The sequence below is a fragment of the Ailuropoda melanoleuca genome, chromosome 4 (genome assembly GCF_002007445.2).
Source record: "Ailuropoda melanoleuca isolate Jingjing chromosome 4, ASM200744v2, whole genome shotgun sequence".
NCBI lineage: Eukaryota > Metazoa > Chordata > Mammalia > Carnivora > Ursidae > Ailuropoda > Ailuropoda melanoleuca.
In genome coordinates, this window is record NC_048221.1 from 57,499,227 (window position 1) to 57,512,714 (window position 13,488).

The following is a 13,488-nucleotide window of genomic DNA, read 5'->3' on the forward strand; positions in this document are numbered from 1 at the left end:
CCCGGGGCCGAGCCTCCTGCGAGCCTTCGCGGCGCCCGCGGCGTCACGTGAGCCGCGGGGAGTGAGCGCCGAGCTAGCGGCGGCGGGCGAGTGCTCCGCCGCAGCGACCCGCGGGCCAGCGGGCGAGCGAACCAAAGCAGGACTCGCGGCTGGGCCCGCGGCCGCCTCCGGACCGGGAGCCAGGCTGCCGCCCCCAGCCCAGCCCCCGGGGCCTCAGGACCGCCGGGGCCTGGCCGCTAGCCGGGCGTGCGCCAAGTTCAGGTGGGAGAGGCTTGGGGAGGCCGGACCGCCGCTTGGACGCGGCTCCGGGCGCCCAGGGGGCTGGTTGGGACCCGAGTGGGGCAGTGGAGCGCTAACTGGTCTCTGGTCTTATGGCCCGGTTCCCCCGCGGCTGTCCCAAGCTCCGCGCGAGTGTCCGAGGAAATGTCGGAGGAGCGGGATGAGCCCCCGCGCAGGGCCGGGGATCGGACAAGCCCGTGGGAGAGTGACCCCCAGTTGCCCATAGGCACTTTCCCCGCGCAGGTCCGGGCCGCCGCCTCGGCGTCTGGCCCCTCCAGTCCTGCGCGCCTTGCGGTCCGGCCCTCCCATATGGCGGGCACCCGGCCGGGCCTGGCGAGAGGAGCGGACAGGCAGACTCGCTGGCCGGTCAGGGGCTGGGGATGGGGGACGGAGTGGCCTGTGGTGGGGGGGTTACTGTCGGTCACCGCAGCCGTGGCCTTTGGGGGAGGGGGCGCGGGCCGAGGGCATGGTGCTCAGCGGACAGCGCTCCGGGGCTCTTCCGAGGGGTCTGAGCGGTTCCCCCATGTCTTCCTTTCCCACGCACCTTCCCACACCCGCGCGGGCACCCACGCCAGCTCCACGCGCGGGTATGTCGGGGACATCCTCCGGCACAGCCACACTGCTGCCGCGCACCACGCCCCGCACACGCACGATCACACGACATGAACTCACACCCCTTCTCGCACACCCGCACTGTTCACACGTCTCTTACTCCTACTACCCACGCAGAGTCCCCTGGTTCTTTCCACTGAACATGAGCAGAACGGTAGCCAGGGGGTGGTGGCGGGGGACAGCGGAGAGGCCACCCCCATCCACCATGGCCGTCTGTCGGGTTCCCTCTTTCCTCCCCACCGTGGTATTCCCAAAGGACCACCCTCCTTCCCAGGACGCAGAGGGGATGTTTTCTCGCCCAGTCCCTGGGGAGCTGACAAAAATCCCCAAATGCTTTAGTCCCTGAGATCACCTTTCCCCCAAGGACTGGGTGGCTCCTGGGAGCCCCCACCGTCCTACAGGTGGGAGGACGCCTGGCCTGTGCGACTTTGGGGCCTGCGGATGGCGCAGGGAGCAGAGACTCTTATTTTGAAGGGCGGCCCCCACCCGCCACCCCCGTGATTTGCACGCTGACCCAATGGCAAGCCCTTGGCCGGCGCTGGGCTTGTTATCAATTACATGTTGTTCCTGCAGCCGCTGTGTCCCCGGGAGGATAAACAGCAGGCCTGGCNGGCGGGGGCGGGGGGGGGGGGGGGGGGGGGGGGGAGGGGGCGGAGTCCGGCTGTAGGCCGGGGCCGGTGCCGGGAACAGTGTGTCCCCTCCCCCTGCACGCGGGCTGTGCTTCTGGCCCTGCCATGTGCTGCTGTGTTTTAGTGCCCGAGGTGGCTGCCTCCAGCCCTGGCAGGCCCTTTTTCTATGCCAGTGCTGGGGGTAGCCCCAGAGCCCCTTCTTTGCTCTGGGTGTCTGAGTGTTCAGCCCAGGCTGCTCAGCCCTGCATTAAAACTCTTCGGCCTGACCCTGGCCATTCTATTCCTGGTGGAATCCACATGCCCCTACTGCCTGCCTGACTTCCCCAAGAACCTCTCACTCACTCAACCAGCAAATTCTGCCAGGTCCTGTTTTAGACTCTGGGATAGCAGTGGACTGGATAGTCAGAACAGCTTGTATTTTGGTGGGGAGGTAGACAGAAAATAAAGTACACAAACACATAACAAAGACAGTTTCCCCCTGGTAGCAACTGCTGGAAGAATACAATGTGGGATGATTTGACAGAGGGTGGTCAGGAGAGGCCCCCCCCCCCACCCTGCAGTGACTTCAGAGCTGAGATCTAAATAAGGCACTCCCACTAGGAGCATTGGGGGAAGAGGGACCCACAGAGAGGGCACAGCCATTGTGGAGTGCAGCAGGTGGAGGTAAGGCCTGGGAGAGATGGGCAAGGCCCAGATGCTGGGCTGCTGGGAGAAGAGCGGGTCACATTTCCTGGAAAAGTTAATAGAGGATTTCTCCTACCCTACCCTACACGACTTATTTCCCCTGCTCTTTCTTTTTATACGATTTCATCTGTGAATATCTCAGTTATCAACTATAATACCATCATCACACTTAAAAATATTAACAGTAATTCCTTACTATCATGTAATATTCAGCTGGTGATCATATTTCGGGGGAGAGTTTTAAGTGGGCAAGAACATGGCCAGATCTGCCTCTTACCGCCAGTTAAGGCCTGTTCCTAGGTTCCAGGAAGGCTGGACCCTCCCCTGATTCCTTAGGATCACAGCAGGGAGACAGAAAGACCATGTGTTCACCTATTTGGAGGTTAATCCTAATGGCTGGTACTGACCAACACCTGCATGTGCCAGCCCTGTAGTAAGTGTTCAACTTGTGTCAGCTCACTGAGCTCTTTCAGCAACCTGGGAACTAGGCACCACTGGCAGCATCCGCACCCAGCAGACCAAGACGCAGACACAGAGAGGTTATGGCACCTTCCTGAGGCTGCCCGGCTCAATTGCAGAGGGAGGAGCAGAAACTCCTCCTCAGAGGGTGGGTGCAAGGGGTGGTGGCGTGCCCTAGGGCCCCGTGTGGGCTTGTTGCCCATCACATTATCTGGCACTTTCATTCCTTCTGACACCTGATTTGGTGATTAGTGTGTATTTTGAAACTCCCAGTTTTAAATCCTCAGATGAGTATTTAAATTAAAGGGCCAAATGTCCTCCTGGTAAAACTGCCCTAGGCGCAGACTTGCCAAGGGCGTCTCTCTTGCCTTAGTTTCCTGGAGCTCCATGAAGCTTCCTGGATTAGTGGGGAACTGAGGTCACTGGGACCTGGAACAGATGGGGAAACTGAGATTTGGGGAGTGCACAGCTGATGATGATCCTGGCTGGCCCTGAGAGGTCTCTGTCCCTGGCCAGGCTTGTTGACTTGTTGACTCTTGGGTAGTGCTGTGTGCCAGGTCCAGGAGTAGTCCTCAAGACAGAGCATAGGGGTGGGTGCAGAGTGGTGACAGGCAGCAGAGAATCTCTGGTTTCAGATGTAGAATGTTGCCTTTTCCCGAGCCTCACTGGTCACTGGGCGGGGACAAAAGTCCACAGAGGTGGCCCTATTACAGCCGTACACTGTTGACTCTCCTTGGACACCGGACCTAGCATGGCCTTCAGAGGACGCAGATGTCCCTCTCTTCTCTGTTGATATTCTTTGAGACCCTCCTGGGCACCAGCGGGCACGCCGGAAGCTGGGAACACAGTGGAGACCCAGCAGCCTAGCCTGCCCTCATGGAGTTCATGGTCTAGTAGGGAGACAGAAGTTAGCTGGGCCTTCCTGAGGTGGTGAGTGCTCCATGGGCTAAGGGTCAAGGATATCTTATCTTCTATCCCACCCACTAGGCGGCTGTGAAGTCAAAATGAGGTAGTGGCCATGCAGGTGCTCTGGGACCTGGGTCCACTTTTGTGCTCGTGAGTTATCACCATGGGGCAGGGTCCTGTCCACCCAGTGGTGAAGTGTCTGGGTACAATTGAGAGCATTTTGTTCTGTCCCTGCCTTTCCCATTTCACAGAGGAGGCAGGTGAGGCTGGAGGGGTCTGAGAATGGGAGGGTGGTTGAGCTGCCCCCCTTCAGATGGGGAAACAGAGCCTGTGAGGACAGGCGCATATGGGTCTTTAAATTTTTTTTTTTTTTGCCACAAATTAGACTTCCCTGATTAAAATAGACTGCCATGTTAAGGTTCAATATCAGATAAAGTAATTTTTAAATCATGGCCCATTTAATATTTGGGATATACTTATGTTACAAGTTGCTAGTTTTTTAAAACCTGAAAATCAAATTTAATTGGGTGGCCTGTAGTTTTATTTGCTCAATCTGGCAACCCTACCCAGGCCCCAACAACACAGGGGTCAGAGGGCAAATGGCCATTCTCCTACCCCCTTCCAGTGACTCAACAAGAATGGAGCTGATGTCAGGTGTCCTCAGAAATGCAGCCACTTCAATTAGCTGGATGAGGTTCCCCAACCTTGGCCGTTTCAGGGAACAGACAGCCTCCGTGCGTACTTTCTCGCTCACATGCACTCACATTCAATCATTCACACTTACATGGGTGTTCTTTCCTGAATTGTTCTGGAAAACCTGTTTGAAACCAAAAGTACCCTGGATTGTGCAATGGGCTTGGAGAGCACTCTTTTGCAAACAGGTGGTGCAATTTTGGAAAACACTCTTGCAGACAGAGTTCTCCCATGGGATGGGATAGAGACAGGATCCAGGCATTTGGCAATGGGAGACTGTGGGCTGGCAGTGGGGTGGGGGCACAGGCCCACGAGGTGGCAGGTGAGCATGCCATCCCCCTGACCAAGCCTCCTTTGTTCCTCTCTGCAGCCGCCAACGGCACGGCCAGGCCAGCATGGTGGACCACTTGCTTCCAGTGGACGAGAACTTCTCGTCGCCGAAATGCCCAGTTGGTTATCTGGGCGACAGGCTGGCCAGTGGGCGGGCATACCACATGCTGCCCTCGCCCCTCTCGGAGGATGACAGTGACGCCTCCAGCCTCTGCTCCTGTGCCAGCCCGGACTCACAAGCTGTCTGCTCCTGCTACACTGGTGGCCCAGGTGCCGAGGGCCAGGACAGTATCTTGGACTTCCTGCTGTCCCAGGCCACACTGGGCGGTGGCGGTGGTGGTGGCATTGGGGCCAGCAGTGGCCCCATGGCTTGGGGGGCCTGGCGGAGGGCACCAGCACCTGTGAAGGGGGAGCATTTCTGCTTCCCCGAATTTCCTGTGGGAGACCCCGATGATGTCCCAAGGCCCTTCCAACCCACCCTGGAGGAGATTGAAGAGTTTCTGGAGGAGAACATGGAGCTGGGGGTCAAGGAGGCCCCAGAGAGCAACAGCAAGGACTCAGAGGCCTGTGGCCAGCTCTCAGCCGGGCCACACAGGGGCCACCTCCATCCTGGCTCCAGTGGGAGAGAACGCTGCACCCCCACTCTGGGCAGTGCCGGTGCGGGCAGCAGCCAGAGCCCAGGTGGGGGGCCCACATCTGATGGCCCCATTCCCGTGCTGCTGCAGATCCAGCCTGTGCAGGTGAAGCAGGAATCAGGCACGGAGCCCGTCTCCCCTAGGCAGGCCCCGGAAAGTGTCAAGGTGGCCCAGCTTTTGGTCAATATCCAGGGTCAGACCTTTGCACTTGTGCCCCAGGTGGTGCCCTCCTCCAATGTGAACCTGTCCTCCAAGTTCGTGCGTATCGCCCCTGTGCCCATTGCTGCCAAGCCCATTGGGTCGGGACCCCTGGGGCCTGGCCCCACCGGCCTACTCATGGGCCAGAAGTTCCCCAAGAATCCGGCAGCAGAACTGATCAAAATGCACAAATGTACTTTCCCGGGCTGCAGCAAGATGTACACCAAAAGCAGCCACCTCAAGGCCCACTTGCGCCGGCACACAGGCGAGAAGCCCTTTGCCTGCACCTGGCCGGGCTGCGGCTGGAGGTCAGTATGACAGGTGACAGGCCGGGCACTGAGCACGGCTGGCTCATCTCTGCTTCCTTGGGTGTGTCGTCAAGGCCTGATTTACCATTAGATAAGGCTGATTAGGAAGGCCGGGGGGCGGGGGGGCAGGCAGGGAGCAGGGCCAGAGTGGGCATGGCTGCCCAGAGGTTTCCTTGTCCCTGGTGATTGCTAGAGCCTGAAAGCAACTGGTCTCCAGTTTCATAATGACCAGTAGGGCTTGCTGCGGTTCATGCTGAGGGTGATGAGCTGGGCCTTGGCAGAACAGCTTTTTTCTTAGCTACAAGGGCAGCTAAAAATGATGGAGTAAGGCCTGTGTGTCAGAGGGGGCTGTGGCCATGTGTGCACTGCCCCCTCTGTGCCTCACAGCACCCCTAAGGGTAAGTACTACCCTTACTGCCATCTTTCAGCTGGGCAAACACGCTCAGACCAGCTAGGTAACTTGCCCGAGGTCATGCCACTTTATAAATGGGATTCCAGCCCAGAGGGTTGTATCAGAGAAGTCACATCCTGGAAACGCTGCTGTTCCAACCAGAGGGACCAGCTTCACTTGTAGATGTTCTTGGAGTCATGGGCTGGGCCTGGTCCTTGCTCCCCTGGGGTACTTGAAGGTAAAGTATTTGGTAAATTTCAAAGGACAACCAAGAGGGGAGGACCGGGTGGGGGGATGCTGAAGTAAAGGTGGAAGAGTTCTTCCAGACTCTACTCTGTGTGGTACAGCAGGGGAACCAGCTCTCAAAGGACAGGGGTCTTGCTCAGGGCTATGCAGCCATTGGGTGACAGAGCTGGATGGGCCTCCAGGTGGGCTTGTGCACCTTTTCTTGAAAAGCAGGCAGCCAGGAGCTCCTGTGCTCAGGGTACCACAGCTGGGCTCTCCCACAGTCTGCCTTGTGGGCCCTGGGGCGACTGGTGCACCACCCGTGGGGCCACTTGCAAGGCGGTGGATATGCGGTGTTGATGGTCAGAGCTTGGGGGTTGGGGGAGATGCTGACGCACTGGGGCCCCAGAGGCAGGCGCTTAACTGTAGAAGGGAGGGGTGTTGTGACACCCTGGGTAGGGGGTGGCTGGCGGCAATGGCGGGGAGCCTCAGCCTAGGTCAGCCTTCAACTTGCTGTGTGCCCTGGGGGAGGTCCCCCCGGCCAAGCCTCAGTTTCCTCATCGGTGAAGTGGAGGGTCTGCTCCCTACCAGGGTTGGGGCGCAGGGGCACCCTGCCCCTTCTCATTGGTGGTACTGTTACTCATACAAGGGCAGAGTCTGAGAAGGGTGCCATTTTGGAGGTGCCCCAGACTCACAGGGACTCCTCTTGGATGCACTTTCTTCTTGGTGGGGGGCAGGGCTGTGGAGGGGTTGGGCATCTGGCTGTACAGAGCACTGGTTTGACTCATGATGGACTCACCTTCCTGGGCACTGTCCCCTGGCCACTGCTGACTCTTGGCGGGTGGCCCCTCTAGTCAGGATGAGGCTGGGTAGGGCCACGGTGAGGAAGGGTGTGGTCCTTGGTGAAGGCTGACCACTTGTCCCATTCCCCCAGGAGGAGGGGATCTGCCTTCCTCTGGGCTGTCCCAGAGAGCAGATGGAACCCTCAGCCCAGAGTGCATCTTAGGGAGGCATATCTCAGCTCCAACACAGTAGCCTCTGGAGGTGATGAGTTCCCCATTGTAGGAGGTGTGCAAGCAAGTGGGAGTGGGATTCATGGAGGGGATTCACCTTTGCTAGTGTGTGCCTGGCATAGCAAGGTCCCTGTGGAGCTGACCATGGAGACATCCCTGCCTCCAGCCACTCCTAGGCCTTCATAGGGCCTCCCCAGCTTCTCCCAAGGTTCCCCTGGAATAGGGTCTGGCCTTTGTGGGGTTATAGGTGATGGAGGCACAGGGAGCTGAAGGTGCCAGCCCTTTGGGAGAGCTATTTCTCTGAGAATGCAAGGGTCCCTGGTTGGCCTTCAGGAAACCTGAGCACCTGGAGATGTACACAAGATGTGCCTGTCCCTTGTATGTGGAGGGAGCCCTTGTAGTAGTTGGGCAGGAGGACAGACCGGCTTTGGGGCAGCTTGGTCTGGACGGGACAGCAGTAGTAGTGATGATAACAGGCGCCATATTTTCTGACCATGCTGGGCACTGCTCTAAGGTTCTCAGAGCGGGAATACCTTCCACAAATCCCCACCCTTGCTTGTGTACTTCCTGCCATGAGGAACTCATTGCCTTTTGAGGCTATTCTCGCCTTTTTCTGTGCCTTGGTACACTTAGATTCCTCTCCAAACTTCTCTTTCTGGCACGATCTGCTTGCCAACCTCCCTTCCACAGTGCAGGCTCCCACTCAGGCCCCCACTCTCTCTGTGCGCTCTCTGCACCCTCTCTGCACCCTCTGTCTCCAACACTTTCCTCCGGATGGCAATGGTAATTGGTCTTGCGAAGGTCCCTGCTTCGTTCTGCACATGTCACGTAGATAAGCTTGTTGAGTCCTTACAACAGCTCCGTGACATGGAGGCACCAATCTGCGTTTCCCAGAGAGCCCACAGGGTTGGAGCTAGTGAGCATGGCTCTGGGTGTGCCCTCAGGCAAGTGCCTCAGCCCCCCTGACCCACCAGCGGTCTGGTGGACATACCTTTCCCTCCTGGAAACTTGACGCCTGCAGCTACATGGCTGGCCTTTTCCTCAGCCTCTCTCCCTGTGTGCCTGGTACCACAATGCCTGGGTGTCCTCTCTCCCCCACGAGGCCAGCAGCTCTTTCAGGTGTCATGATTCTGGGCTAGGGGCAAAGAGCCAACAACAACAGTGGCAGTGACAGTGGGTCCTAACGCATGCTCTGCATGTTCCCAAGTGACTCAGTTAATGCTCCAAGCGAGTCCACAAGGCAGGCATCAAGATGTTGTTCCCATTTATGGAGGAGGAATTTGAGGCACAGAATAGTTAAGTAAGTTCTTCTTGGTCACACAGCTAGTGAGTAACAGAGTCAGGACTTCAACCCAGGCTATTTGCCTCCCTGACCTCCTCTGCCCAGACTCAGGAGCTCTCTCTAGCACCCTGGGCAAACCTCCCGTGGGAGGCGGCCTGCTCCAGTCGTGGGAAGGAGGGTCTCCACTGCCGCTCATCTTCAGGCAGCACCCCTGCGTACTTGCCTGCCTTCTCTTATGGGGAGATTACCACCCCCAAGGCTGCCTTTCTTCCTGGTGGCCCTGGTGAGCAGTTTGCTCTCTATCCTGCTGGGCTGGTTCTGGCCCTGGCACTGTATCCTGTGCCCCTTTGTGAAATGAATGGTGTCCCCCCCTCCGCCCCCGCCTAGGTCATCATTTGCTGGGTAACCAGCCCCCACTTCCTTCTGCTTTTGGTCCTGAACCCAGTATTCCTTATCCCCTCCTCTCTTGGGACGTGGTTCTGGCATCCTTGATGGGGCCCAAACCAGACTTTTCCTATCCCGATCTAACTGTCTGGGAAGTGGCTGTTTGCCTGCCTTCCTAGAAGTTTCCTTGCTACACTCTCGGACACAGGCCTCCTTTGTTCACCGCAGCAGAACGTCCTGTTCCGGAATGGCCAAGCCGTTCCATCCAGAAAGAATACCCTCCTTCCGCAGCTAATATGAATATTAATAACTTTTAGCAGCCCTTTGTGGCAGGTACTGTGGTCATCCCCAGTGGACATGGGAGTCCCAGAAAAGGGCAGTTGCAGGCCTGAGGCCCCAGAGCCAGGATGTGGCAGGACAGGATTCAGACCCAGGGGTCCGCTGCTGGCCTGCCCTCTTGGCCCCTGTATCACTGCTGCTCCTGTTCAACGAGGCATACTCTAACTTCTTCCCCTCACTTGGCAGAGCCCCCAAGTGTTGTTGGACGGGTTGTGCACTGTACCACTCCAGGGAGCACCGTTCCCATTGCAGCCCTTGAGACCTGACTATCTACAGTAATGGCTTTCTGGCTGATGGAAGGGGCGCTTTGCACAAAGGTGCAGTATGTGCCAGTTGCGGGGCTGTCGTTATGGGCTGCTTCCCTCTCCTGCACCTCAGCAGCATGAATCATGGTACTGACCCATGTGCCCCTGGACATCAACAGGGACCGGGTGCTGCGCTGAGCTCCTTACAGGTAATCAGAGCTCACAGTCATTGAATAATTGCCATGTGCTGAGCACTGTTCTAAACACTCAATGCCTTTTACAATCCTCACAGTCCTGTGGGGCAGATCTGTCATTTCCCTGTCTCCAGGTGGGGAAACTGAGCCTCAGAGAGCTTGGTGACTTGCCCAGGTCACCTGATCAGTAGGCGGCCTGTAAGGCGTGCATCTTAGCCACGTGGCCTCCCTCCCACCGTGTGGCCTCCCTCCCCCCGTGTGGCCTTCAGGCTCCTCCAATAGCTGCTGTCTGGGAGAATGTGTGTGAGGGTGTGAGGTAGGAATGTTCTGAGGCTCACTTCCCAGGGATGGACCCCTCAGGTCACAGGACCCTAAGGCAGCAGGGAAGAAGCTTGCAGGTAGGGACAGCTTATTCGCAGGCCTCAGGCCTCCCTCAGTGTCCCCATAGTGAGAGGGCCACTGTGACATTTGTGTCAACTCCTTTGGCCTCTGAGACAAGTCCCAGAAGGTGGGCTGGAATGCCAAGGTCTTCATTGGATGAGTGAGGAAACAGGCCCAAGATGGTTCTCAAGCTTGCTCAGGACTATGCAGGGCTCCCGGTGGGGTGGGGACCTGAAAGGAGCCAACCATCCCGCTGGCTGTGTGACCCTGGCAAGCCCCTTGTCCTTGTTGAGCCCTTGCTGTGGTATTGTCGGTTCTCTGGGCCTGATCCTGGCTCCCTGGCCAGAAAGGGACAAGATAACGCCAGTGCCTGGTGCCCAGAAAGGCTCAGCAAAGACTATTGCTGGTGGCGCTGTTTCTGTGGCTTCCTGCTTGCCCCGGCCCTGGGCAGGCCCACCTGTTCTGAAGCTGTGTGTTCAGCTCCTGCAGGGGGCAGGTGGCCCTGGCCTGGGAGCGGGGTCCAGGCTCTGACCTGCAGGGTGCATTGATGCCACATCCTCACTGGCTCAGGGCTCCAGTGACAGACACTGCCCAGCCAGGCAATGTGGAGGAGGCCAGGCACTCTGCAGTCACCAGAGTGGGCAGGCACGGTAAGGAGCCTATGCCGGAACCTTTGCTCTGGCCTTGCCTGCTCTATCATGCTGGGATGCTGGATCAGGCCCTCATCACTCTGAGCCTCCATTTCCAGATCTGGCAAATGGGCCAGTCAGGCTTCCATTATTCCAAACATATGCTGAGAGCATTGCTCTGTGCCAGCCTCGGTTGGTGCTCTGGGAAATAAAGTGTAGTGCTAGCCTCCAAGTGCAGAAACTGGCTGTTCTCTCAGGACAAGGCCCTGGGCCCCAGAGGTAGCTGAGCCGGGCTGAGTGCCTGCCCTATCCGGTGCTCAGGCCTTCCTACTCCCCAGCTGACCCTTCCCCAGGGTATGTTCCTTCTAGGTCTTGGCAGGCTGTGGGATTAAGGAAGGCCTCCACCCAGAGGTCAGGCAGGAGGTAGGCTACCCGTTGGCTGGTTTGGGGACAGCTGTTCCAGCTAACCTACCTCTTGCTGGGTGGCCGCAGGTTCAGGGAGGGGCTGCTGGACCTGGTACGTGTGTGCGTGTGTGTGCATGTGTGCACACATGGTCATGTATGTGCACGCCCCCACATGTGATGTGACCATGTACTTGAGCACACATGTAGAGTGGACACGTGTGTGCCTGCAGTGCATCCATGTTTGGGATGTGCACGTGTGTGGCATGTATATAGCGGTGTGTACATACGCGTTGTGTGGTGTGCACACGTGTGTGTATGTGTGCAGGCAATGGGACTTGAGAAGAATTCCCTGTGATAGCCCTCCATCGTCCCGTGGGTGCTTGCTGTGTCCATGCTTTCGTGTAAATGCACTTACTGGGCACCTGCCATGTGCTAGGCACTGGGCTGCTTGTGGAATGGACCACAGGGAACGAGACACACACGTCTTTCCACATGGAGCTGATGGTCTAATGGCACAGACTGACATTCATCAAAAAGTTGAAAGTGAATTTAAAATTAACAGTAGCGGTGGGGCCAGGAAAGAGTCACATTTTGTGCCATGGGAGCCTAGAGTAGGATGCAGTCCTGGAGGGCTTTCTTGAGGAAGTGACATTTGAGCTGAGCTCTAAGGAATGGGTGGGAGGGAGCAAGAAGAGGGGAGACAAGAGCATTTCAGATGGAGGGACCAATATATGCAAATGGCCCGTGGCAAGAGGGACCAAGGATGGGTCAATGTATGTAGAGCATGGAGGAAGACAGTATGTATGTTTGGGGAGTGGGATCTCATTGTCAGGACGAGGGTCATGGGGTGGGGGGAGTTTCAAATGCCTGAAGTCAGTGCCCGTGGTCTGGGCCCTGTGGCCCAGCTGGGATCCTTAGCTCTCACATTAGCAGCTGCTCCTTCTCAGTGGCCTCTGGGCTATGGGAGCACTTGCTCCCAGGCAGGCTGTGGCCAAAAGAGGGTGGTGGCAGGTGAACCATTTAAATTCTCAGAAGTACCTTTCAGTGGTGTAGTTTTGTCTGGTCACAGCTTAGGGGACCCAGCAGTGACCAGGAGTGGGGTGGGAGCTCAAGTCTGCAGACCCTGCCTTGGATGTAATGAAGAGAAGAGCCAGGGGCTCCTTGCAGTGCTGGGGAAAGAGACACCTCTCCCAGGTTTCCCCTCTGGATGGGCTTCCTCATGCAGACCTTCATAGAACCCCAAATTCTACCTAGGGGGCAGCATAAGGTGTAGCTAGCAGCAGTGGGGGCCAGGGTGATCCCACTGGTGGGGGGGGAGGGGAAGGGGGTAGGAGGGAGCTGTGGAGAGTAAATCCTGGGCTCTGGTGGGTCTGACAGCCCGTCAGGGCATTTACCAGCTGCTTGCAGGCCCAGATGCCCAAGAACGGATCGCTGTGTCACCGCCGAGCCTTTTACTGACAGTTCTTGCCACCCTGGGGAGGGAGGGCTGGGGACGGTGACTTTTTACTAGTGGATTCAGAAGTAACTCAGGAGCCGGAGAAGTGGTGGGGCCGCGCCTGCCTGGCCCGGTAGAGCCCTGCACCTGCCTTCTGGGTGGGCACCTGGCGGGGCGGGCCCTAATGACTGTGGCCCGTGGTGCGTGTCCCACAGGTTCTCCCGCTCCGATGAGCTGTCGCGGCACCGGCGCTCGCACTCGGGCGTGAAGCCCTACCAGTGTCCTGTGTGCGAGAAGAAGTTTGCGCGGAGCGACCACCTTTCCAAGCACATCAAGGTGCACCGCTTTCCCCGGAGCAGCCGCTCGGTGCGCGCTGTGAACTGAGGACCCGCCTGCTCCCGCCCCCTCCCCCGCCCCGTTATTTTGTAGCAATAATTTATTTGCCTCTTCAGAGGGACATGACAATGTTGCCAACCCACTTTCTGAAGCCCGGGAGTTGCAGGAAGACGGGGGCTTGCCTGGGAGGCGGGAACCCGGAGCCCCCAGCCCGCTGCCTTTCCTAGGAAGACCTAGAGCCACGCCCGCGTCCCTGGGGGCTGGGCCCCCAGCACCCGGGCTGCAGGCCGGCCTTCCTGCCTTCTTGCCTTCGTGCCTTCCCGCGGCCGGCCTGTGCTGCAGCGGCGCTGAGAGCCTGGACCTTCTCCCACTGGGCTCCCTGCCTGGGCCAAGGCTGGCACTTTTTTGCTCAGAAGAAGAAATGTGCAGTTTTGAAATATCAGTTCCCAGAGGGAGCCATGCTGGGAAGAAGGAAGTAGGCCAGAAGTCCAGGGCT

The 13,488-nt window shown here is 58.0% G+C and overlaps 1 protein-coding gene across 2 annotated transcripts; it reads left to right on the forward strand.

Moving 5' to 3' along the window:
• Positions 1-50: 50 nt before the first annotated feature.
• On the forward strand, positions 51-13,040 carry KLF15 (Kruppel like factor 15). 2 transcript variants are annotated; one of them, XM_034658887.1, is made up of 3 exons: positions 51-261; positions 4,633-5,733; positions 12,872-13,040. In XM_034658887.1, the coding sequence occupies exons 2-3, from the start codon at positions 4,658-4,660 to the stop codon at positions 13,038-13,040; spliced, it is 1,245 nt and encodes a 414-aa protein (XP_034514778.1). In that variant the 5' UTR covers positions 51-261; positions 4,633-4,657. The 2 variants fall into 2 exon arrangements, with proteins under 2 accessions (XP_034514778.1, XP_034514779.1); XM_034658888.1 differs by lacking the exon at positions 51-261 and adding an exon at positions 2,322-3,593.
• The last annotated feature ends 448 nt before the right edge of the window (positions 13,041-13,488 follow it).

Excerpts from the sequence above, each read along its gene's own strand:
- KLF15 (XM_034658887.1), top strand. The coding sequence starts at position 4,658 with ATGGTGGACCACTTGCTTCCAGTGGACGAGAACTTCTCGTCGCCGAAA. Across the intron at positions 5,734-12,871 it reads TGGCCGGGCTGCGGCTGGAG|GTTCTCCCGCTCCGATGAGC; the intron begins GTCAGTATGACA and ends CGTGTCCCACAG.